This window comes from Trachemys scripta, chromosome 7 (assembly GCF_013100865.1).
Source record: "Trachemys scripta elegans isolate TJP31775 chromosome 7, CAS_Tse_1.0, whole genome shotgun sequence".
NCBI lineage: Eukaryota > Metazoa > Chordata > Testudines > Emydidae > Trachemys > Trachemys scripta.
This window is the reverse complement of record NC_048304.1, coordinates 107,140,261-107,163,062: the sequence shown is the minus strand read 5'-3', so window position 1 is coordinate 107,163,062 and position 22,802 is coordinate 107,140,261. Positions and strand designations below refer to the sequence as shown.

The 22,802-nt window shown below is 40.0% G+C and overlaps 2 protein-coding genes across 10 annotated transcripts in view; one reads left to right on the top strand and one right to left on the bottom strand.

Moving 5' to 3' along the window:
• Positions 1-561: 561 nt before the first annotated feature.
• Positions 562-12,938, bottom strand: IKZF5 (IKAROS family zinc finger 5). Of its 8 annotated transcripts, XM_034777887.1 has the most exons (8): positions 12,861-12,938; positions 12,315-12,446; positions 9,683-9,748; positions 7,271-7,367; positions 6,704-6,799; positions 5,098-5,261; positions 4,618-4,800; positions 562-2,227 (listed from the first exon to the last, which is right to left on the bottom strand). In XM_034777887.1, exons 6-8 carry the CDS (start codon positions 5,228-5,230, stop codon positions 1,284-1,286), a joined length of 1,260 nt encoding a protein of 419 aa, XP_034633778.1. In that variant the 5' UTR covers positions 5,231-5,261; positions 6,704-6,799; positions 7,271-7,367; positions 9,683-9,748; positions 12,315-12,446; positions 12,861-12,938; the 3' UTR covers positions 562-1,283. The 8 variants fall into 8 exon arrangements, with proteins under 8 accessions (XP_034633778.1, XP_034633772.1, XP_034633779.1 ...); XM_034777881.1 differs by lacking the exon at positions 12,861-12,938 and having other exon boundaries at positions 12,315-12,715; XM_034777888.1 differs by lacking the exons at positions 12,315-12,446; positions 12,861-12,938 and adding an exon at positions 11,312-12,291.
• ACADSB (acyl-CoA dehydrogenase short/branched chain) overlaps positions 12,686-22,802 on the top strand; it is a 28,841-nt gene continuing 18,724 nt past the window's right edge. The window contains exons 1-5 of one of the 2 annotated variants that reach the window (XM_034777879.1): positions 12,686-12,847; positions 15,607-15,766; positions 18,085-18,185; positions 18,699-18,905; positions 19,548-19,718. In XM_034777879.1, the coding sequence (XP_034633770.1) occupies positions 12,812-12,847; positions 15,607-15,766; positions 18,085-18,185; positions 18,699-18,905; positions 19,548-19,718 (675 nt within the window). In that variant the 5' untranslated portion in view covers positions 12,686-12,811. Of the gene's footprint in view, positions 12,848-15,606; positions 15,767-18,084; positions 18,186-18,301; positions 18,588-18,698; positions 18,906-19,547; positions 19,719-22,802 lie in introns of those variants that run through there. The other variant, XM_034777880.1, reaches the window with a different exon arrangement.

The following is a 22,802-nucleotide window of genomic DNA, read 5'->3' as shown; positions in this document are numbered from 1 at the left end:
TTTGCTAGGATGTTTTATTCAGGTTTTTATTAAAGTGCCCATCCATTAGCCTAGGTGCTTTTACAATGATCAAGATTTAAAATATAAAAAATAGTTAACTCATACAGTGGACGGCATGCACATCTTCAGACAGTATTTGCCAGTCACAGTATTAATCACAGCTCCACATTGTAGCCACCAATATTCCTCTGCCTATCTTCCCCCACAAACAGTGGAGGAAAAAAAAAAGATGGCCTTTCAAACAGGTCCAGAAGGTTAAAAAACCCAGGCTCTAGTAGACCAGGAACAAAGACAATTCCACGTTAGCTGCAGTTTATATAGACTAGAATGTGTAACTTTCAAACATATAGGCAACCTAGCAAGACAGTTAAAATACATTGTTTTTCTTTTTAAAAAAGTAATTAAAATATGGCCTCTAGTTTTCAATTTATGTATTTAATAACCTTTAAGTGGGAATGTCTTGACAGTTTTTAAAATGAACTGTCCTCATGCAAAGTTGTCTATTTTCTATTTCTCATTTAACATCTTTTACCAAAGTCTCATTCATAATGTGTGTGTGTGTGTGTATATATATATATATATATATTTTTTTTTTAAAGGTACCTTCTAGGTTTTTTTTCATATCTATAAAACTGCTCTAGTTTTTCTTTTTAAAGAAAAAGATTAAAGGCCTAGCATAAAAAGACTTTAGAATTCACTAAAAATTTGATATCTTGATCAGATGAAACTGACAAATTTTAAATTCAAATTGTTTGTATGCATGAAAGTTTATTCTTTAACTCACAGCAAAGATTTTATTCAGTTTGGTAAGCAGTTAGTTTATAAGCAGAAATATGGTTTCATATGAACCATACATTTCACTGTTAACAACTTTTACTATATTTTAGGTACCAAGACCTCTTATCTTGTTTAATATCTCAGCTCTCTGTGAGCTGAGGGGTGAAAACATTATCTAGTCTGATGAACTGCAACCTATGTTTAAGGACACAATCTGGATTGGCATTTGTAGAATGTTTTTCTGGATCCTAAGTGCAAATAACTTAAATGTAACAAACATAAAACATGTTACTGCACGCCAATCCTCATAACTTTTTATTTTAAACAGTGACAAAAAACTACCACCTCCATGACTCAAACATCCCTGGCATATTATATGACAACATGGAAAGAATTTTGCCTCCATTGTCAAGTTGTTTATTGGACTTCTTGTTGGGGATGAGCAAGGTCTCCTTCAGCAAGTATAAAACATATGTTAAAAAAACTAAATGAAAGCACGTTGTCAGTCAATGTTGGTTATGTTGACCTCTTGCAAAATGGCAAGCAAAGTCATACTTATTTTTACATTTGCACCCACATATGTTGCACTGAAACGGATTTTCAAACCCATGACATCCCATGTGAATAGTATAAAGGATATTGTCTGCAAAATACATGTCACAGTGCTGGCAGTGATGCAGAAGCTGAGGATCCTGAACTGGAAGGGTTGGAGCTGGAGTACTTGGCTGACTGTTACTTATGCTAGGAGTACTAGTATGGACGCTGCGATCACTGCTTGGACCTGCCACTGGACTGTAGTTCCTTTGACTGTGTGGGGGCCGAGGATCTGGGCTAGTAGGAGATGAACTTTGAGGAATATTTGTTGACACAGATGAAACTACTGCTGGTGCAGCAGGCTGCTGTATTATAAAAGGCTTTTCATCTTGGCATGGTACAACATCAGGAGATGCTGGGTTTTGGGTTTCAGGTGGCAAGCTAGACAACTGTCCTGCTAATGTTGATAGCTGATTTAATGGATTGTCTATCTTAAGGTCTTGTGGATCTCTCGGCAGGCCACCAGTCTGTGTTGTTTTTGTCATGCTTTCATATGCTTCAGTCTGAATATTTGGGATTTCATGGGTGAAATCATTAAGGTAGTCTGGTTTCTGAACCACCATGGAAGGCGGGCTCAAATTAATTAATGATCTTCTGCTGTATCCCAGATTGCTGGTCTTCTTCTGCAAAACCCCCCACATTTTCTTGCTGCTTAGGGAAGACCTAGTACCTTTTATAGGTACCATTTTATGCTTGCGTCTACGATGATGAGACAGGTTACTTCTGTCACTGCAGCGGAAGGAACACAATTCGCATTTATATGGTTTTTCACCAGTATGTGATCGCATGTGTGCTTCCAGATGACGTTCATAGGCTGATGCAAATGGACATAGATGGCATCTGTGTGGCTTTTCACCTGAAAGAGAGAAAATTATAGTGTAACAATTTATGTATATATGCGCAAAGCGGCCTAACAGAACATGAAAGAGAGTGAATGGTTGTGGGAGCTACTAATTGAATAGAGCATTTCACTTTTTAATCAACAGTTCAAATCCAGTCCAACTCACTGCTAATGGAAGGTTGCAAGGTGTCATAAGTGTTTTCAGTAGGCAAGTGTAAACATTAGAAAAGCCACCACTATTACTACAATTGGCACTGAGACCCTTGTTGGAATGGTGCCAAGATATGAATGGTATGTAGTCTGAATAATACTCTCACACCTCTAGAGGTGCTTTGTCCAAAATGCGTTTGAGGTATATAGGCAAGACAGCATGGCAAAGCTTGTTCAGTTACCTGCCATAGCTTTATTTGTTTTATGAATAACTATGCTTCAGACTGAAGTTTGCAGTGTTATCAGTCTGCCTTTTTGCAACACCCAGATGGCTTTCAAATTTAAGAAAAATATAAGGTTTTTAGGATCCTCTGGTTAATTTAAAAAATAAAATAAAAAAAGGTAAACTATGCCCCTGGAGAAGTAAGTGCTGTGTCATGGAGAGGCAATTCGAGACACTCTTAACATCCAGCTCCCGCCATCATGGAGTGGAACTGCACAGGTTACACTGTCTGGGGAGGTTCTGTATTCAGGAGGCTGGAGATAGATTTTGTTTTTTTAATGATGCCACCTGAGCTGTGGTAGAATACCAGATATCATTTAGTCTCTATCCTCACTAATGCATTTAAAGTGTTTGAACAACACTTTTCAAACACGATTACAGGAAACACATTCATAACAGTACAGACGGTGCCTATGATCTTCCTTTAATATAGAGAGATCCTTCAGAGTTGTTTAGAGGAAACCTATTCATTTGATCCAGAATGTTTTAAAAGCCCAAAGCTTTTAGTGCTTTGTGTTCTGGGAATTGAAACTCCAGATTTATGCTGATAAAGAGGCTTAATGCCCTGCTGATGCTACTGATATCGCTAACTTCATAACTAGAATTATAGACCAGCTTCCATGCAGATGCTGCTCCATTAATTCTTCTACAAAAAGGGTAGAACAGACTCCAGGGTATAACAGGTCTGACCTCTCTCCTTGGCACTGGGCAGAACAGCCTTAACCTTCTCTCTAAAGAAGTTTCCACCACATAGCAGGTTCCCAAACTGACTTTCAAAAGGAGTTACGCGTCTGCAGGCATCTACCGTTGATCTCACATTGATTCAAGATTGTAGGATGCATGCATCTGCTGTTGAGCTGTCAAACCCTCCCAGATGAAAATTTTTATGTTCATGTTTCTCCCAGGGGATATTTAGTTGGTTTTCTGCCAGAGTTCAAACCAGTATTTGCTCAAGCAGGACTGGTAGATCCTGATATAGAAAAACTGGGAAACAGGCATCTTATTGCTTAGTATCACAGCTTGAGACAGTCAATTGTGAGTCTTTCCTCTAGCCAGACCTGCCTATACCACCAGCTTCAGAAGAGAAGCAAAAGAAAATGCAGCAGCAGCCCTTGATGGAAGATACTTTTGTACTATCTTTTCAGAGGTTGGCATGTGTCCCCCAACTGGGACTTGATATCTCTGTAATAAGCATACAATTTATACCAAGATTAAGCAATCACATAAAGACAGGAGGGGACACTGAGTACTGGAACGCCACCCCTGAAAGGTAATTTAACAGCTTTAAAGTAAGAGTTAGGGGAGGTTCCACTGTGAAATGGAAGCATGGTGGAAAGGAGTGGGGCTCTATTATAACTTGTACTTTTTGGAGAATGGATTTTTCAGTTCACTAACTGATCTTTAGTGTTCAAAAATACCTTCATTATAATTTTAGCCACCGTGCTTTTCTTGTGTAATTGGCCTACAGGCAGATATTTCAACATTATCTCCTAGTAATAAAATATAATTTCATTTACTAGTGTAAGCATAATATTTACTCAGTCTCTTGGTTTATAATTAGTTTGTGATTGAGACCCTCACAATAAAAAGAGCTATTCTCTAAGATTCAAAATCCTGCCAACATTTACGCATATGCTAAAACTTTACCACCAGGCCTAGTCCCATTGAAATCAATGCAACAACTCATGATAGTAAAGCTAAGCATACACATAAGTGCTTATAAGATTGGGGCCTAAACAAGTATTATGAAAATACAGTATCTCACCTTTTAAAAACGTAAAGAAAAATCTTTAAAACCCCCCACAGACTTAACTTTCCTCAATTGTAAGCAGTCATCACTACGACACTGCTTGAAGATACATGCACACATCTGCAAAGCCTATGAGTGAGTTAGTTCCACATACACTCAACATAGAATACAAAGGTACTGAAACGCTGCCCCACAACAAAGTACTTGTAGAATCCTTCATACCTGTGTGAATTCTGATATGCTCTATAAGCCGTGCTGTTCCTTTGCTGGCATAGTTGCAATATCGACACTTCAGCTTTCCATCAAATGTCCTTTCAAACCCATCCACTAACATTCCTGAGTTTTCATCCAGTGAAACTTCAACAGAAGGATGATCTAGTCCATTCTGATCACCATCTGCCCCAGCTATAAACAGTAAATGCAGTAGAGATTCTGACTGAGAATCACTGGGTTGTTGCTTTGTTACAGTGACACTAGTCCAAACTTGTTAGCTCCTTATTCCCTTAGCCCCCACACAAAAATAAACTAATGAGAAATAAGTTTTGATGAAAAAGATGTTTTTTAGAAGACTTCCCCCCCAAAAGGTTCTACAGCTTTACAGACTAGTATAGTAGCCTTCATAATAAGCATGTTAAAATGCAAACATCAGCACAGTCATCCCCCAAAAAACTAGAATACTTGACAGCACTGAAGAGAGCCTACCTCCCTGAAGGGCATCTGCATCATTGTCTCCACTAACAGATCCAGAAATCATATTTACATGGTGTGTCTGTTGAGTAAGATATTCCTGAAAATCTTTTACGAAATCCAGAGGCTCCGGTTTCTTTTCACCCATATTCACACTTTGAGTTTACAATAACTTGTGCCTAGAAAAATCAATCAGAATCAGAGCCCATTTCACTGAATTTGAAACAAAAGAATTCACATTTACAGAAACCACTGTAAATCAAAGATTACATCCCTATAGTCTTGTTAAATAAAATGCATATGGTCAAAAGTAAAATACACATGAACAGACAATCATAAGAATATTGTTGAAATCTTTACAGCAGCTCAATACTGTTTAAAGTTTTCAGATAGTCACAGTTGGGAAGATGATTCTCAGCAACAGTATTATAAATACTTTTTAAAATTTAATAAAAGGATTAATAAAAGTCAAAGTTTAGTTGACTATGCGGACATGAGAATAAAATTCAATCTAACCTTACCATTCAGTTCAGAAATATTTGTTAAATAATCTTTACAAAGGTTTAGATTCAAAGAGAACATTTTTTGAAATTCCAGATTTCTTAAATGCTGAGATTTGAAATCTTAGCATGGAAGAAAATTTATTGTAAAGAAGAGACAATTTTATACTGTAATTGTTCTGTAACTTAGAATTTTGTGTTCAGAAATAATATTGCTCATGGACTTAATGTTAGGCACATGCATAGTTATGATTCATGAAATAATGAACCATAACTATGCATCACAGTACATTCAACATTGTCAAGAATGTTAATTACTATCTGGTAAGAAAAGTTATTTTTTTATTTATTCAAGTGTCAAATCAGCAACTGAGGGGAACAGATTTCAGAGGATGAGAAATTCCAAGTTTTCAAGCGTCAAATTCGGTGTTCAATGCAATGCATTTTTGATGCATATTTTCTGTTAGTGTTATAAAATCATATAAATTATAGCGGGAATTCATTCATTAAAAAGAGTTCATTACAAAACAACATTTAATCTTAAAATCACTGAGATTTCAAAGTGGTACTGATACTATTACAGTACCATCACTTTCTCAAAGTTTCAAATAACTTGGATACATTTTACTTTTTTTTGGTAAAAAAACCCATTTTACTCTTTTGTAAAGAAACCCATTTCACATCCAATTGTAAAGCTCATGACTCTTACCAACAATATGAATTGAAGTAAGTGACTCTACCAATCTACTCATCTGTAAATTGGACATAAAAACCCTACCTACATTAGTGGTTTTGTGAGACTAAAGAACTGATTATTTTACTGCATTAGATAACTAAAAAATTCATTTAATGTACATTAAAGAAATTTAGTCTATATGTAAAAATACTTGAAAAGACTTGAAAAATCTTCACTGTCATGAACTGAACAGCTTGGCGATGCCTGAGGCTACCATTTCATTGATTATTCCAGTAGGAAACACAGCTGAATGACACATATCACGACAGGAAAATCAGAGCTGCAGCCAGACAAGAATACAGCAGGAGATTTCTCCAGCTATTTTTAGCTAAATTCTTTAGTTTTTCCCTGGGTTTGTTTTTTTAAAGGTCTACATGAATTGTACCTGAATTTCAGTTTCCCGCTAAGTAGCAAACATACTCCAACCTGTACTCCCAGTTGGTCAGACAGAAAGCAAGGGAGCACAGCTTCCCCACTTTCCCTGAAACAAAAGATAAATAAAAAAATTAGTCTGTCAAACTTATGTTTTCGGATTTCTTAATCAAATCTTTTTTGGCTTCTTGCTTAACCTTCAGAAGAGAGGCTCCCCTGCAACAAATAAAATTCATAGCAGTAGTTCAATTATTTCATTACATGAACTACATTTCCAGGAGGAGATCCTTTCATGGACCCCAGCCACTCCTCATCCATCAAGCTGTATGAAGCTCTCAAATATTTCATTCTGCAGACAACTAGTAGTGATCCACAAAACTAGGGAACCACTTTTCTGTAGGACAGGCAACTGGAAAACACACTCTGTAATAGTGTTGATTAGTAGTTATGGGAAGAAGGCTTGCAGGGGCAGTGCTGCATAATTCTGTGCTCCCAGCCACAAAATTTGAGTTTAATATTTTGTATAAGACATGGGGTTTTGTTAGACTGCATTATCTTTCAATAATAAAAAAAAAATCACCATTTGTCACCTCTTTTCCAATATCGCCATTGTAAATGACCAGACTTTCCTAGAACTTTGACTTGCAATGAGTTTAAGATGGAAGATAAGATTTAGTCTGAAAAGGGGACAGTTTCAATCAGACATTTCAATTGTTGAAAATTATCACAGAAATCATTAACATCTACATTTTCAATTGGCAAATCCTTTCATTTCATGGAGTGACCAGAGTTTCATTAGATGATCTGCAGGTGTCCAGTACCAAACTCCAGATCACTACTAGGCACTTACATAGTGCTTTGCATTTTCAATGTGCTTCACTAACACCAGGTTAAATAACTTGTTAAAGTCACCTAAGAGGCCTAATTCAGCCCATACCACTAATTACTGGAATACTGGTTTTCTGAAGACTATCTTTAGAGAGATGTCTATATGAACCTTTCTTTCACAATGATGCTTTGTATTAAACAATATAGTATTAGTGCAACATGGTACTGTACTGCTGATCCCAGTTTTATACACCAGTTAAGGCCCTTGCTACTCGTCTAGTAGCAGCTGGAAACTTTTCAGTGTCAACATGCTAAGCTCCTAGAATAGGGGGTGTCTCCTATACCAATTTACTACAGTGGTATGCAACCTGTGGTCCTTGAGGGCAACTGTACTAAGAAAATTTCTGTTAAAATACAAATTGAAAATCTGTTCTCTAGGAAGCCCTTCCAGAACAGAAGTGTTTGAACAAAACCCACCACTTCAGGAATCAGTAGTAGGCTCCACCCCCAACTGCGAAATACAAAGGCAGAAAACCACTCTGGTAGTATATCCCCCATACATACAGAGATAATTTTAATAAAATATGTAAAGTCCCACAAGTCTACAGTGAGAAACAAAATCAAGACATTCCTAGTACTCCAAACTGTACAACAATTATACTTTCTAACAACTGTCACACTAAAACCACCTGAAGGTAAAACCACAACAAAATCAAATTGATAGGCAAGGAAGATCCCCAGGTACCCTTGGTTTGCAAATAAGTCAAAGGGGTTTCCCTACTTGACATCTTTTTTCATTCGTTAAACATGATTTCTCCATTTTCTTTTCTCCCTTGCTCCACACAAGCCAACATTCCAATGAGTTATTTATTTCCTTGTTTATCAACATTGATTATTGGTATCAATTGTGTCTAAATAATTCTTGGGATGGGGTTAACCAGTGGAGGTTTCTTAAATAGGCTTTATTTGCTATTTTTGGAATCTGATACAGCAGCTTAAATTCAGCCCTGGAGTAAGTAGGTGCTGTTGTGACAATTAGGCCTACAAATTTACCCATAATGTGAGCTCAATGGTAAAAAGTATGTATACATTAATAAAATGTTACAGTAATCTGTAACAACAAAGGTTGATGGATAAAAGTCCAAATGGAAGACAGAATAACTGAATTAGTCTAAATAAAAAGACCAAGTTGATATGACTCAAGGACTGTTAAAATTAAACTTGTTAAAAACAGGAGATGTGGAGCCAGAAGTTAATAAAACCAAGATTGATATGTCGAATATTAGGCCCAATTGGTGGACAAAATAACGAGGGGATGGGCTATTCCCTTTTTGGGTCCTTAAAAGAAAGATTTTGTGGAGAAAGTATGAAAACAAAAAGGACATATGGAGAGAACAGATAGAGGCTACTGGGGCAAGTGTCAATATCATGGTTGCCAAACCCCAGTTTCCTGGGACCCTCAGCCTTCATCATCCTGATCCTGAGAGGTGTCCTGACAAGAACAGGCTAGAGAGAGAAGCCCAGATGACATCGCCACCCCTACCATCTCCAGCTGAATCCCAAACATCACCTGGGATGATAGTTATTACCATCTTTGATACCATGTAAGAGACTGTCAAACAAGGGGGCTTTTCCTTCTAAGACTGGACTTTAAAAAACAACAGCTGCAACACCATCTCCAGCCCATCTCAACTAACTACTTCTCTTTTCCCCAAAACGACAGTTATTACCATCTTTTGATACCATCTAAGACATGGGTTTCTCCTTTTAAAAACACTCTCCTAAAGGGAAAGGGAACAAAATATACTGTTACAATGAAAGCCTTATTTAATACTTCGCATTTCAAAGGTTTTAATTATTTTTCATTCTTTTCTGTATCTTTAATAAAAGGTTAAAAAGATTTTTAATTATGTGCTTGCCATGGTGCTAAGCAGGCTGAGATCTCTGTATATCAAGCTCCAGGCCTTGCATAACTCTGTTTAATATTAGACCATGACTGGGTTATGTCACCACCTTTAGATCATTTATTCCATCTAAATTAATACAACAGTGCCACTCTATTGGCTTCCAAGGAGTGGTGCCCTTTTATGGCAGGGCTGAATATGGTCCACTATCCTCTCTTCTAATCACTGTAAGTTAACTCTGAGCAATCCTTTTTGCCTACCCTCTTTCAGATGTCATCAGCTTCCTCTAGGTTTAATTTAACTTGTGTTCCATTTGGTGGTGGCTCCTGCAGTAAGACAAAGATACCAGCTCATACATTAAAAGGGGGGAGGGGGAAGAAAGTAGTTTAGATTCCAGAGGCCGTCTCACCAAGTTATAACTTTAAAGCATGTCAAATATAGGGATTAAACCAGTGGTGCACAAACTGGGGGGTGCCAGAGGTTTGGATGGGGGAGGGGAAGAGATGGGGGGGGGGTAAAGAAACTTCAGCCTTTCACCCTTTTTTAAAAAACCATACAAATAAAAGCACAGGCTGGCTTATTTTCAACAATTTAAGTTTCATTAACTACAGCAGGCCTACGATGCCTTTAAAATTAATTTTGATTCTCTAATTTTAAAACTCATTTCATGATTAATAATTGATATTAAAAGACATAAACCAGCAACATATAAAATAATAGTTGAGCACCTGTCAGACGCTATAACACTAAACTAAATGAATGAACAGTGATCTCTATTTTTCCCCTCCACCTTCTGGCATGAAAAATAGTTTCAGATCACAAGTATTGGAGGAAGGGTGACAAATTCTGTGAATGATAAGGGGGGGGGGGGGGCTGTGACTGGAAAAGTTTGCGCATCACTAGACTAAGCCGTTCAACAATGAATATTAGAAAATTGAGTTTTGGGATGGCTTAACAGGAATCAACATTAAAAAGAACTATATTTTCACCAAAGAGTCTGTAGTGATACTTTTTACTTCAAGGGGATACTCTTTACTTCAAGGGGGAAATTGATTCATGTGGTAATTTATACAGTAACATTTCAGTCTGAAAAATTCTCACAGATGAATGAATACTGAAAAGTGGAACTGGGGAAAGACAGAAGACATGATTTAGTGGTCTGCCCATCATGTTTAAATTAACTCCAGTCTCTGGTACTATAGTTTTGAATTTCAGAAGCCCTTCATCCTTCTGATTAACGTAAATTCCCAACAGGATCTAAGAACTAACTCAAACCTCACCATTTTCTGTTTCACGTGCAAGGAACATTTCTGTGACCTTGCTTAAATTAACAAATACCATATCATGCATTTTAAAAAAAATTCACGAAATCCTAGAGAGAGGAGAGAGAGAAAAAAAATCCCACAAGTGACAGTCATATCACATACTAAAGTTACTCATGACATGGCTATGGGTACCTGAACAGAATAAATTAAGCTATATATTTTAGTGTATAATTTTTGGATGACACCTCATACTACTCATGTGGGGAATATAATTTTTTTAAATGCACCACCAAGCATCATGGAAAATGGAGGGGTAATAGATTTTGTACCTTAACTGGTAAGTTTTCATGATAATTTTGACAGGCTGTATATAATAATCTAAGATTCTGCCTACTACAAGTGTCACAGATAATTCTATAACACATTCTTTAAGAATAGGGGGTTTGTTTAATTCATTGCTCTTGGGCAAAATTTTTCATCATATACTTCACAGTTGTGTAGAGTGCTGGGCACTGGTTGTCTGCCTGGGTACTCCCATTCACCCCAAAGCTAGCTGCAATTCAGCAGTGCTGTATGCATATATTCTATAAAATGCTATAGAATGCTTTAATATGAAAGCCTTACGTAAAATATTACTGAAATCTTCTACAGTTCTCTTGAAGAAAAAATTCACACACAAGCATTCCTGACCCTTCTGGTTTGCTCTTACACTTCAGATATCATGGCTCTGAAATAGCTGTGACACAGACAAGCAGTTTGAAACCTTTGACAGCAAGCAAACATACATATGAAGTGTCACATTTTTCCTCAAGGAAGTCTCAAAAGTCTCTCTGAAACCACTGACTTGGTATCTCAGAATGAAGGGATTATTTCATAAAGGGAAGAACCAAACACCTCTGAACCTCCGTAACTGTCATTTGACTTGTTCTATTACTTTCTTCCCGAGGAGTACGTGTGTGGGGAGAGGGTGGGAGAAGAATCAGGATCTAAAGCAGTCCCGCATAATGCTCAACGTTTTAACCAGTTGATTCCTCACAAAAAGTTACTAAGAGCTTTTCAAAGAGCTCCCACTTGGCACTCTTCAAAGTCTAGGACACAAATGAGTCTTCATACAAAGGCCAAGAATCAGACTCTCCACACCCCATTCAGAGCACTGCTTCCCACACCAATTACCTGATAGGAGGAAAACAACACGACCACTGCAGAATTCGGTTAAGCAAATTGCTCTTGATTTAAAGAAAACTTATAGCAGATACATATCCATCCCCAAGGGTGTGCTATGAGCTCCAGGCCAGAGAAAGCACTTCCTCGAGACTGTTCTCTCACACCCATCTCACATTCAATACCCCTGCTTTGTGTCTGTTTACGTTTTGCTAAAAATTAGAACCCCACGTTTGGAACCGCGCCAGGTGCATCTGTCTCCCATCCACCCTTGCCATCTGTCTCCCGTGTGGAGAGGTGCAAGAGAAAGAAACGGCCACCCCATTTCTAGAGAAGGGAGAAACCCCTGTGGGCATCCCTCCTGAAGTCTGGGAGCGAGCGGCACCCTCATCCGCCTGGGGCCAGGCAGACATCCCACCCACTCACCTGGGAGCCAGACAGAGGGCAAGGAAAGTCCCCCACTCACCTGGAGGGAGAAGAGAAGACCCACTGCCCCCCAGGGTCCACCTCTGCAGGGCGGGGAGGTGTCACTGCTTCCGCCCTCGGCCCCAGCCCCACTGCAGCCTCCTGCTCCCCGATGAGAGGGCCTCGGCCCTGGCTGGAGAAGACAAGGGGGCTAGTCACAGGCGACGGCGGCCCCTGGGGGATGAGGGGACTGGGCGGCTCTCACCCACCCCCATAGCCCGGCGCCTGAGCTACGGGGCGGGAGCATCACTCACCTCCCCTGCACCCCACCGCTCCCAACACCCACCGCAGCCGCCATGTTTGTTGTGAGTGTCTCCCGTAGTAGTAGCCCCGCCCGCCCCGTTCCTCCCACCTCGCGAGACTAGCGCGCGCCCGGCGCAGGCGCAGTCCGCGCACTTTGGTCGTGGCGCTGGACAGTAGCGGCTGCGAGCCCGAGCCGCGGAGGGGCTCGCTGGGTTCGCCGCGGGTGGAGGGGGGTCGGCAGCCGCAGCAGCGAACATGATGGCAGCGGCGCTGTGGCGGAGCTGCGCGAAGGTGAATCGTGAACCTGAAGGGTTCGGGCCGGGAGCCCCCTTCACCAAGGAGGCGGTGCGGGGGTCGCGCCCCTCTGCCCCGAGCCTGTCCGCGCCCGGAGTAGGATTGTCAATTTCTGTGGGCACAAACCCCTAACTCTAGCCCCGCCCCTTCCCTGCAGCCCCGCCCCCTGCTCATTGCATTCCCCCTCCCTCACTTTCACTGGGTTGGGGTGTGGGAGCGGTTGAGGGCTCTAAATGGGGGTGTGCCAGACATGAGGGGTTCAGGCTGGGGCAGGCTCGGGCTAAGGGTGCAGGCTCTGGGCTGGGGATGCGGGGCTTGGGGTACAGGAAGGGGCTCCAGGCTGGGGGATGGGGTTGAAGGATTCTAGATGTGGGAGGGGGCTGCAGATTAAGTCAGGGGGTTGGGCTGTGGGAGGGGTGATAGCTCTGGGCTGGGGCTAGGGATGAAGGGTTTGGGGTGCAGGAGGGGGGTGAGGGCTCTGTGATGGGGCCGGGGATGAGGGGTTCAAGGTGTGGGAGGGGGCTCTGGGCTGGGGTAGGGGGGTGCAGGCTCTGGGATTCAGAAGGGGTTGGGGTGCAGGAGGTGGTGTGGGCTCTGGGCTGGGGATGCAGGGTTTGGTGTGAAGGAGGGAGTTCAGGGCTGGGGCAGGGGGTTGGACTTACTTAAGGCAGGTTGCTTGTGTATCCTAGCAGGGCTTTGGAACTGTGCTCCCGCTCAGCTCCAGCTCCAGGCAAAAACCTGCTGCTCCAGAGCTTCTCCGCGCTTCAGCTCCGGGCTCTGCTCCAAAGCCCTGTATAATCCTGGGGTACTGTGCTGTGCCCTGGAAGCTCCTAGGCTCCGGCTCCTAGGCGGGGGCAGCAGGTTCTGTGATGCGTGCTGCTCTCGCTGGCAGGCACTGCCCCCTTCCGCTCCCGTTTGCTGGGAACCAGTTAATGGGAATGCAGAGTTGGTACTTGGGGTGGGGGCAGTGCGCAGAGCCCTGTGACCCCCTCGTCTAAGAGCCGGACCTGCTGGCCACTTCCGGGGCGCAGCGCGGTGCCCTAGGACTAGCCTGCCTAGGCTCCGTAGTACTGCCGACTGGACTTTTAATGGCCCGGTTGACGGTGCTGACCGGAGCCTCCAGGGTCCCTTTTCAACTGGGTGTTCCGCTCGAAAACTGGACACCTGGTCACCCTAGCTTCATTAATGGTTAAAGAGTTTAACTTTCAATCGTGCTAATAAAGCGAGCCTGGAACACACATAGCATGCTATCATTAATCTAGTGTTCCGTAGGAACGTTAATAAGTAAAGAAATATTTATATGTTATGGGCGTTCTCGAACATTCTTCAGATTTTAATAACCTCATCAACATTTGAAACTAAAATCTGTTATTTTCCAAAAGATCACCACTGCCCCCTACTGATACTCACAGCTTCTTATCAACTGTTTGAAATGGGCCACCCTGATTACATTGGCCTTATTACCATTACAAAAGTGATTTTTCCTCCCTTGGTATTCTACTGTTGAGAATAGCCCACTTCCACCTTAATTGAATTGGCTCGTTAGCACTGACCCCCACTTGGTAAGGCAACTCCCATCTTTTCATGTACTGTGTATTTATACCTGCCTACTGTATTTTCCACTCCATACATCTGATGAAGTGTGTTTTATAAGCTTTTGTGGGCTGCCCAAATACATTTATTAGTCTCTAAGGTGCCACAAGTACTCCTTGTTGTTTTTGCTGATACAGATTAACATGGCTATCAGTCTGAAAGATAAGAATGTTTGCAGAACCTTTACGGTGAATTTCCTAATTTCAGCTCTTAATGCTGTATCGCTTTTTGACATTTAAAAATAATCAGTCAGTTAAGGCTTATTGCCAGTTGGCAGTCTGCTGCTTATCGTCATTTTCATTACACCAACTCTGGATTTAAAATCATTAAATAGAATCATGTTTTTATATCATTGCATCTTCTCTGAAGTGCGTACTCACGCTTAAAGTTATAAAATGTTAGATTACAGTTTATTTTGACAAGTTCCTCTATGATATCACAGTTGTGCCATAAGTTCTAAAATTATTTTAGTCACATGTTTAAATTATTTTAGTCACATTGTAGCTGAATGATTTGGACACTGGGGCTGCAGAACACTTAGGAACAAGAACAAAAATAAAATAAAAATAGAGTATTAATACAACAATCCATGTAGTTGCTAGCATTACTAGTTGATTGGTCTCAAGGCGAAGACACACTGAAAATAGTGAATAGAACTATTAATGTAAAGAAACTTATTCGAATTTAATACAATTATGTTTTGAATGGAGATAAAATCTATTAAAATGTACAGCTATTAATGTGAACATTCCAGCAAGCTTCTAATATTTGCAGTACTGAAAACAGATTCTAGCTGGTAGCTGCAATTCTCAAAACTATTCTCATTTTAAAAACATTAATATTTTTGAATCGTTGTCAAAATAACAATATATTTATCAAGATATAGAAAACTGACAGGAGAAGAAAGTATTTTGTAGGATTGATAGACACAGGTTGAAAGGAAATCAAATTGGTCGAGCCTCTTTGCTCCAAGTGCTCAAAAACTTGAAATTAGTAGCACTGAAAATAATGAATTATATGTAATTGTATTTCCTTTTCAGTTACTGAATAGAGAATAAAAACAGTGGGTGAAAATGTATTTTCCTGTTTATAAATACTTGAACAATGTTTTCTGTGCCTCAAAATTAGTTTTTATAACTTTCTTTATTATTATTTGTCAACAGCTAAGAAGAAACATGCCAATCTACTTGGCTTCTTGGAAGGCTCCTCCTAGTGTCTTTAAATCATCCAAATCAGAAGCTATGGTAAACCCAACCAATGAGGGGGTAGTGTGTGCTCCCCTTGACACACTTACAGAAGAAGAAATAATGATGAAAGAAATGGGTAATTTGCTGTTCAGACTCTTAAAATGGAGCCATTTATGACTAGATGTCATGAAAAATTCAGTGTTAAATATTTGTATAATATTGCTTTTTATTCCTTATTTATAGCTAAATTTTGAGACCAGTGTATTGATCCAAGTTTATGTGAAAACTTGATTTCAAATTCTGTTTAGGTCATAAGTGACTAGCCTTTGCCACAATTTCTGCTCTGCTATTTTTAGCATGCTAGTTCAAGCCAAGCTAATGTGAGTCTATCTATCCATGTTGGAAATCACACCTCCCAGTTGTAGTGTAGATATCTGTAAGGGTAGAGTACTAGTATGTATACAGGGTACACTGCAGGAATAAAAATCAATAGAGATGAGACCAAGGTACGACTCTGGAAGTTATGTGGGGTTCAAGCTTTAACACCTGACCATGCTTTTGAATGTGATATTGTAAGGAAAGTGATGCTTTTCAGATTTGACAACTTGCATCAAGCCCTTACAAAGGATCCTGTAAGAGCAGAGGTGGGCAAACTACGGCTCGCGGGACCCTCCTGCCCAGCCCCTCCCCTGCCGTTCCCCCCTCTCCCGCAGCCTCAGCTCACTCTGCTGCCGGTGCAATGCTCTTTGCTGCGTGGTGGTGACAGCGTTGCTGGCTCCAGCCGGGCGGTGCAGCTGTAGTGCCGCCAGCCACCAGTGCTCCAGGCAGTGGGCTAAGTGAGGAAGAAGGGGATTGGATGGAGGGCAGGGGAGTTCGGGGGGGTGGTCAGGGGGCGGGGCGGTCAGAGGGTGGGGAATGGGGGGTTGAATGGGAGCAGGGATCCCATGGGGGCAGTCAGAAAGGAGTGGGGGTTGGATGGGGTGGTGGGGGGCAGTTGGGGGCAGGGGTTCCTGGGGTAGTCAGGGGACAGGGGTTGTTGGATGAGGCAGGAGTCCTAGGGGGGTGGGCCATGACCCCTCCCCTAACCGGCCCTCCCTACAATTTCCGAAACCCGATGCGGCCCTCAGGCCAAAAAGTTTGCCCACCCCATGTAAGAGTCTGAGTCACCAAATTCATTCTCAAACTTCATGGCTTGTTATGATTATCAAGGAACAAGATAACAACTGTTATGTGTGGTGTTAGTGTGTTGGGGCATCACACAGAGGGCGATGTTAAAAATTGCACTGCAGGGGTTATTTGTACCTTGACTCTATATTTCATCATTTTTGGAGGATTGAGCATAGTGAACTCAACATCCTGGAAGGTCACGAGTCACCACTGAGCAATCTGAACTTTACGTTAAGTTTTTGAGCAGTGGGGTTTGAGATTTGTTTGTTTGGTTTGTTTTTTGGGGCGGTTCTAAAATGATTTCTCATTACCCTCTTGTCCAAAGCCCAGTTTTCCCTCTTCGCTGCCACTGGCTCTTTCGAAATGGTTTCCTTGGCCGCAGAGGGCACTGGATGCATGTTAGTCCCTTAACTGTCCATGAGCATCTCATCCCCCATCTCTCTGTCCAGAACAACCTGATTCTCCCTTGTCAGCCCTCCGTCCTATGGAATGGCAGGGCTAAGCAGTGGCCCCACAGATTGAGGACTAGGCAGAGCGTACAGGAGCAGTGCAGGGATCACTATGGAGTCATTGGAGCTTGTTTTCAAAGGGGGACAGAAATTGGGGCAATGGTTGGTGGAGGCTTGAGGGCAGAGCGAAAGTTGCCCCTAAGCTGTGATATGGATAACTATCCACTAGGAATTGGATCAAAGTAGTTGTAATTGGGCCACGGCCTGATCAGCTTGAGAGAGTAAATAGAAGAACTAGATTAAACAAAATAACTTTTTCCAGTTTATCATTTACAGGGTTCTTGTTCAACCAAAATAATACACACCAGCAAGGTATCTGGCCACATTCACTGAAAGCATTTTTAAGTCTAAACTCTTTTTAAAAACAAACAAACAAACACCCTAATATGAATACCAGACAAACTAAACAGGAGAGCTCTTATGTCTCCAAGGGTTTCTGACCTGACTTCTGGTCAGCAAAGTGCTCTTGCATGAAACTCTCAGAAATTTAAAAAGGGTCTAAGCTGTAAATAGGCAATGCCCACTTACATCAGCACAGGGACTTGCATCTAGCTAAAACTATTAAACCTCTTGCTGGGAATTAACCCAAAACACCCATATTGCTCTCTGGAACACTTGATCTTCCTTCGTGGGAATCACTGGGTTAGGGTGTTGCATATCTGTGAGATCTCCCTGCATTGGGATACGTATACCTTGATACAAATACTAAATCGCTGACTCTGATATTATGTAAAGAATTGGCTAGAATACTTATGTCCTTTCTTTTTCTTCATTATAGTGAAAAAATTTGCTCAAGACCGAATTGCCCCTTTGGTAAAAACAATGGATGCAAATGCGGAAATGGATGAATCTGTACTGCAAGGACTATTTGAACAAGGGGTCTGCATATTTTATTATTTTAATTCAAGGGTTACATTATTATTAAATGTTACTGCCAGTTGTGCAACTTTTTTTCTTTTAGATTAAGTAGTTTGAATGGATGTTAGTCTTTTCTGTTTTCAACCCTAAATTGATGTTTAGTGAGAAATTACAGTTAGAAAAGTTTAAATGTGTTTCATTCTGACATTTAAATTCTAACAAAACAAGATCAGAATGGTCATGGTGATGAATCGCATATGTGTTGATAGCTCTGTATTCTGTTTTTTGTATGAGTAAATAACCCTATCTTGACCCATATGCAGTGATTATCAGCTTGTTAATTTATTGTAGGCATTGCAGAGGGATCTGAAGAGATGTTTCATTCTCTGACTTGCACAAAAGTATTTTAATTGCTTATTACCTGTAAGTAATTTTTTTTTCCAGTAGTGAAAATATTTTAAAATCTTGTCAGCCTAAATTACTGTCTGTGATAATCTCCCCACAACAGTTGAATTTACATTCTCTCCCTTTTAGCTAATGAGTATTGAGCTTGGACCAGAGTATGGAGGAACTGGATCTTCATTTTTTTCTACCATACTGGTGGTAGAGGAATTAGCCAAGGTTGACCCAGCTGTAGCTCTTCTGTGTGAACTCCAGAACACAATTACTAATAAATTGTTTATTACATATGGAACAGAAGAACAAAAGAGAACTTATTTGCCCAGACTGGCTAAAGATTTGGTGAGTTAAGTATGTCCTTTACTAAATTACATAAAATTTTATATGATTTCATAATGGTAGTGTCCATTTAGGGAATTAAATTATGCATTGCATTCTAAGGCAATATCTTCATATGCAAACATTGGAATGCTATTTGAGAACTGAAATCTGTCATTCCAAAAATAGCCTGGCACTTTTGTAGCCGGTGTTGCAAGGTATTTACATGCCAGATATGCTAAACGTTCATATGCCCCTTCATGCTTCGGCCACCATTCCAGAGGACATGCTTTTATCCAAGGATCACTACTATACCAATATTAATCCTCACAAAACCTTATGAAGTAGGAAGGAAGTATATGAAGTATTAGGCCCAGACTACTGGTTGGCTAACTGAGGCACAGAGGATTACACCATGAATAAGTTTGGGAGAGCAGGGAAAATGTTGAAGAAGTCATGACTTCGTTCTCCCTAGCTCTAACCTCTAGACAACCCTGTCTTCACACTTATAAACCTAACTGATACTACCCACAATATATAGGTTAAGAATGGTTGAACTATTTAACAACTTTTTACTTACTTTCCTTTCAAGTCTTATATTAATGTTGCATGTAGTGCATATATTTTAAATAAAACCTTTCATATAGTTTTCCCTTCAATTGATAGACAGGCAGTTTCTGCCTTTCAGAGGTTGGATCTGGCAGTGATGCATTTTCTTTGAAGACTCGTGCTGATAAGAAGGGAGACTACTATGTTATCAATGGCTCAAAGATGTGGATAAGCTTTGCAGAACAGGCTGGCGTGTTTTTCGTGATGGCAAATGCAAATCCTCCTTTGGTAAGTTGCTACGGAACAATTGTAGCTATTTCCTGTGGCTGTTGATAATATGATACTGATGTAATGTGGTGTAAATTCTTTGCATCTTGCTCCCACTAAAAATTGATTTTTAAAAATTAGTCATATTTTCCCTGAATCATCTATATGACAAAAATGGAGAACCTGGTGAGTATTTTAACCAATTTGTTCACGCACCTGGGAAAATAAAAATGTCAAAATAGTAACTGCCCAAATGAAGGACCCAGCAAATATTGACACATCCCGTCTCATCAAAGAATAGACATTCTGAATCTTAATGGCACTTCTGTTGTATCTTTTAATGTTTTTGTATTAGCAGGATACTGTGATTAAAAGTGCAATAGAACTAGGCCTATATGCAATGGACAGTAAAAGTTAGTACAATATTAAAATATGCCCATTTGACAAAGCACATAGGAAAAGAGACATGCCATGTTTTTTCATTTATCAGTTTAGGTATAAGTAAGGTAAAGACAAAAAAAATCCTAAACTACGTAGTTTAAAACGTAAAAATATTTCCACCAGTTAGCTAAAAAAGATGGTGCAATTGAAAGGTGAAAATTGAGCAGCTGCAAAACTTAATTATTAGCAAAGGTGTTATATTTATTTATTAGAATTGTTTTGCAGTGTCCCATTCAAAAAAAAGCCTAACTTGAAAATATTTATAAAACGTTATTATTTAAGTTTAAGTTTCAACTGATCAAAAGGGTTTTTAAGTTCCATCAGTGAAGAGCTGACTTTTTAGTTGAAAATCATGTCATGTCCAGTCCAGGTCTTTCTTTCTTTCTTTATGTAATTTCTTCATTCATAAATAGGTAGACAAATTAAGAAAAAGTTCCATATTCTATTTGTAATCTCCTTCATGAACACTGAAATTTTGAGGCAAATTATTAATTCAGGGAAACAATGTATTTCTGTGTCAACAAACAGACAATTTCAAACTGTAAAACGAAGTGCAATAGTTAATGAATGGGATAAGTCTCGCACAAACACTAATTTCAGCTAAATGTGGAATCTGTTCATCCTCTTGCCATTTGTGTGCAACTGCCATTACTGTAAATGGGAATTACGTATGTGCTATGTGAGACTAGACCAATAAAGAATTATACACTGAAATATCATGTAGCCTGTATTTTACACAAAGCTTATACATATTGCAGCCAGATATTATGCTAAGAGAATATTAAGGTTGCAAAGTGAAGTAGCCAAAATTTAGCATATGCCAGGATTAAGGTTGCTCATGTATATTGCCACATGCCTTATTTACTGCATACTATTAAAACTCTGATCTGAATACAAAATTAATTTCCTCTTGGACTCTACTGTGATACTGTAGCAACTGAGTGCTTCACTAATGTTAACTAATTTATTTTCACAATTCCACTGTGCTGTGAGGTAGTAGTATTACCCCCATTTTATAGATGGGGGAACTGAAGCACAGAGTGATTAAAGTCAAAAGTGTCCACTAATTTTGGGTGCCCCAATTTGAATCATGTAGGACCTGATTTTTTCAGAATACTTGGTATTTTATATAGCCCTTTAAATGTTCAAAACACAGTTTCCACTAACTTCAGTAGCAGCTGTGAGTGCTCAGCTCCAGGGGTCTTATTTTGATATTCATAAAATGAGGAACACACAATTTAGTGGATATTTGCAAAAAGTTTAGGTTGTGATTTACCTTGCATCACATAGAAACTCTGTGATAGAGACCGGGTTAGAAACCAATTCTCCAGGATAGTGGTCAACTGCCTTAACTGTGAGACCACACTTTCTCTTCTTGCAACCCTCTGCATTCACTGCACACCTTCCAGCTTCTGCAACAAATGAAGCATGTATCCTACAGATCACTCTCTTTCACTGCACAGTCCTGATTTATCCCATGCCAAGTCCATTCTGCATATTGAAAAAGTTAGGTGTGTGCTGTAGAAAAAATAGTATTAACAGGCAATCTTAATTTGGGCTTATCCTAACTTTTAATTGCTTTTAAAAAAAACTAGGAAATTATACACAAAAAATACGTCAAGGTTGCAAACTGAAAAACAGAAATTCCCTCATGTGGAATTATACTGACCTCTGTGTATGTCATCCACAGGGTTGGAATCTTTAGATCCTCTGCATAGACCTGCTTGAGCTAACTTGGTAACTGATAGCAGTCATAGCTTGTCCTCCTTTATGGGGACTAGCCATTAGAGGTGAATGAGAGAAACACTTTGCCATTGGGTTTCACAAATAGTCACTGACAGCAGAGGAATTTTAAGTTCATTTCTAGGTTCTTTTGGGTGTATGCTCTAAGTGATCAAACTCTTCTGTCCCTCTTTCTGTATCCACAAGACCTGACTCATTCTGCCTTTGTCTCCTCCAGACAGACTGTCTTCTGATAGTCCTGTCTCTCCCCACTTCTAACTCCATATTCCAGTCTCTGTCTCTCCCCAGGCTCCTTGTCCCAGTCTGTTTCCTTGCCTAATCAATCCCAGGCTCCATGCCCCTCCCCAGACTCCTAATCCAATTCCAGTCTTTTTGCCTAGCCAGTCAAGTGGATAAAGCACAGTTGGGTGACCTTGTTTTTGCTGATGGCACTGTCCTGCTTAGTTTGACACCTCATTTAATAGAAAAAAAATTCCAGTTTTTGGCAGACACAGCAAATGTGTTGGTTTGTTGATTAAACAAGGGGAGGACAATATACATGACTATTGTTGATGCAAAAGCAACCGTTAGAGTAGACTTAGAAACACTAGGAAGAAGTAATTTTACCTGTTTAGGGAGTCAGATGTGCAGTGATAGTGATACCATGCTACATGTCAAGCAACAAATATCAAAAACAGCAAACAGCTGTCACAAACGTGAAAAGATTTGAAAAAGTAGTATGATTGGCACTCATAGAAAAATACAAATTTTTAATACTGGCATCATGTCTGTCCTCCTTTATGGAGCAGAGTCATGGAAATCTATAACAGAAATTGTAAGCTCAGCTCATTCCAAAGTAAATGCCTGTGGAAGATCTTCAAAGTCCATTGGAAAAAGTTTCTTGCAACATCAGAAATTCTGATATTAGAGCAAATAGAGCAA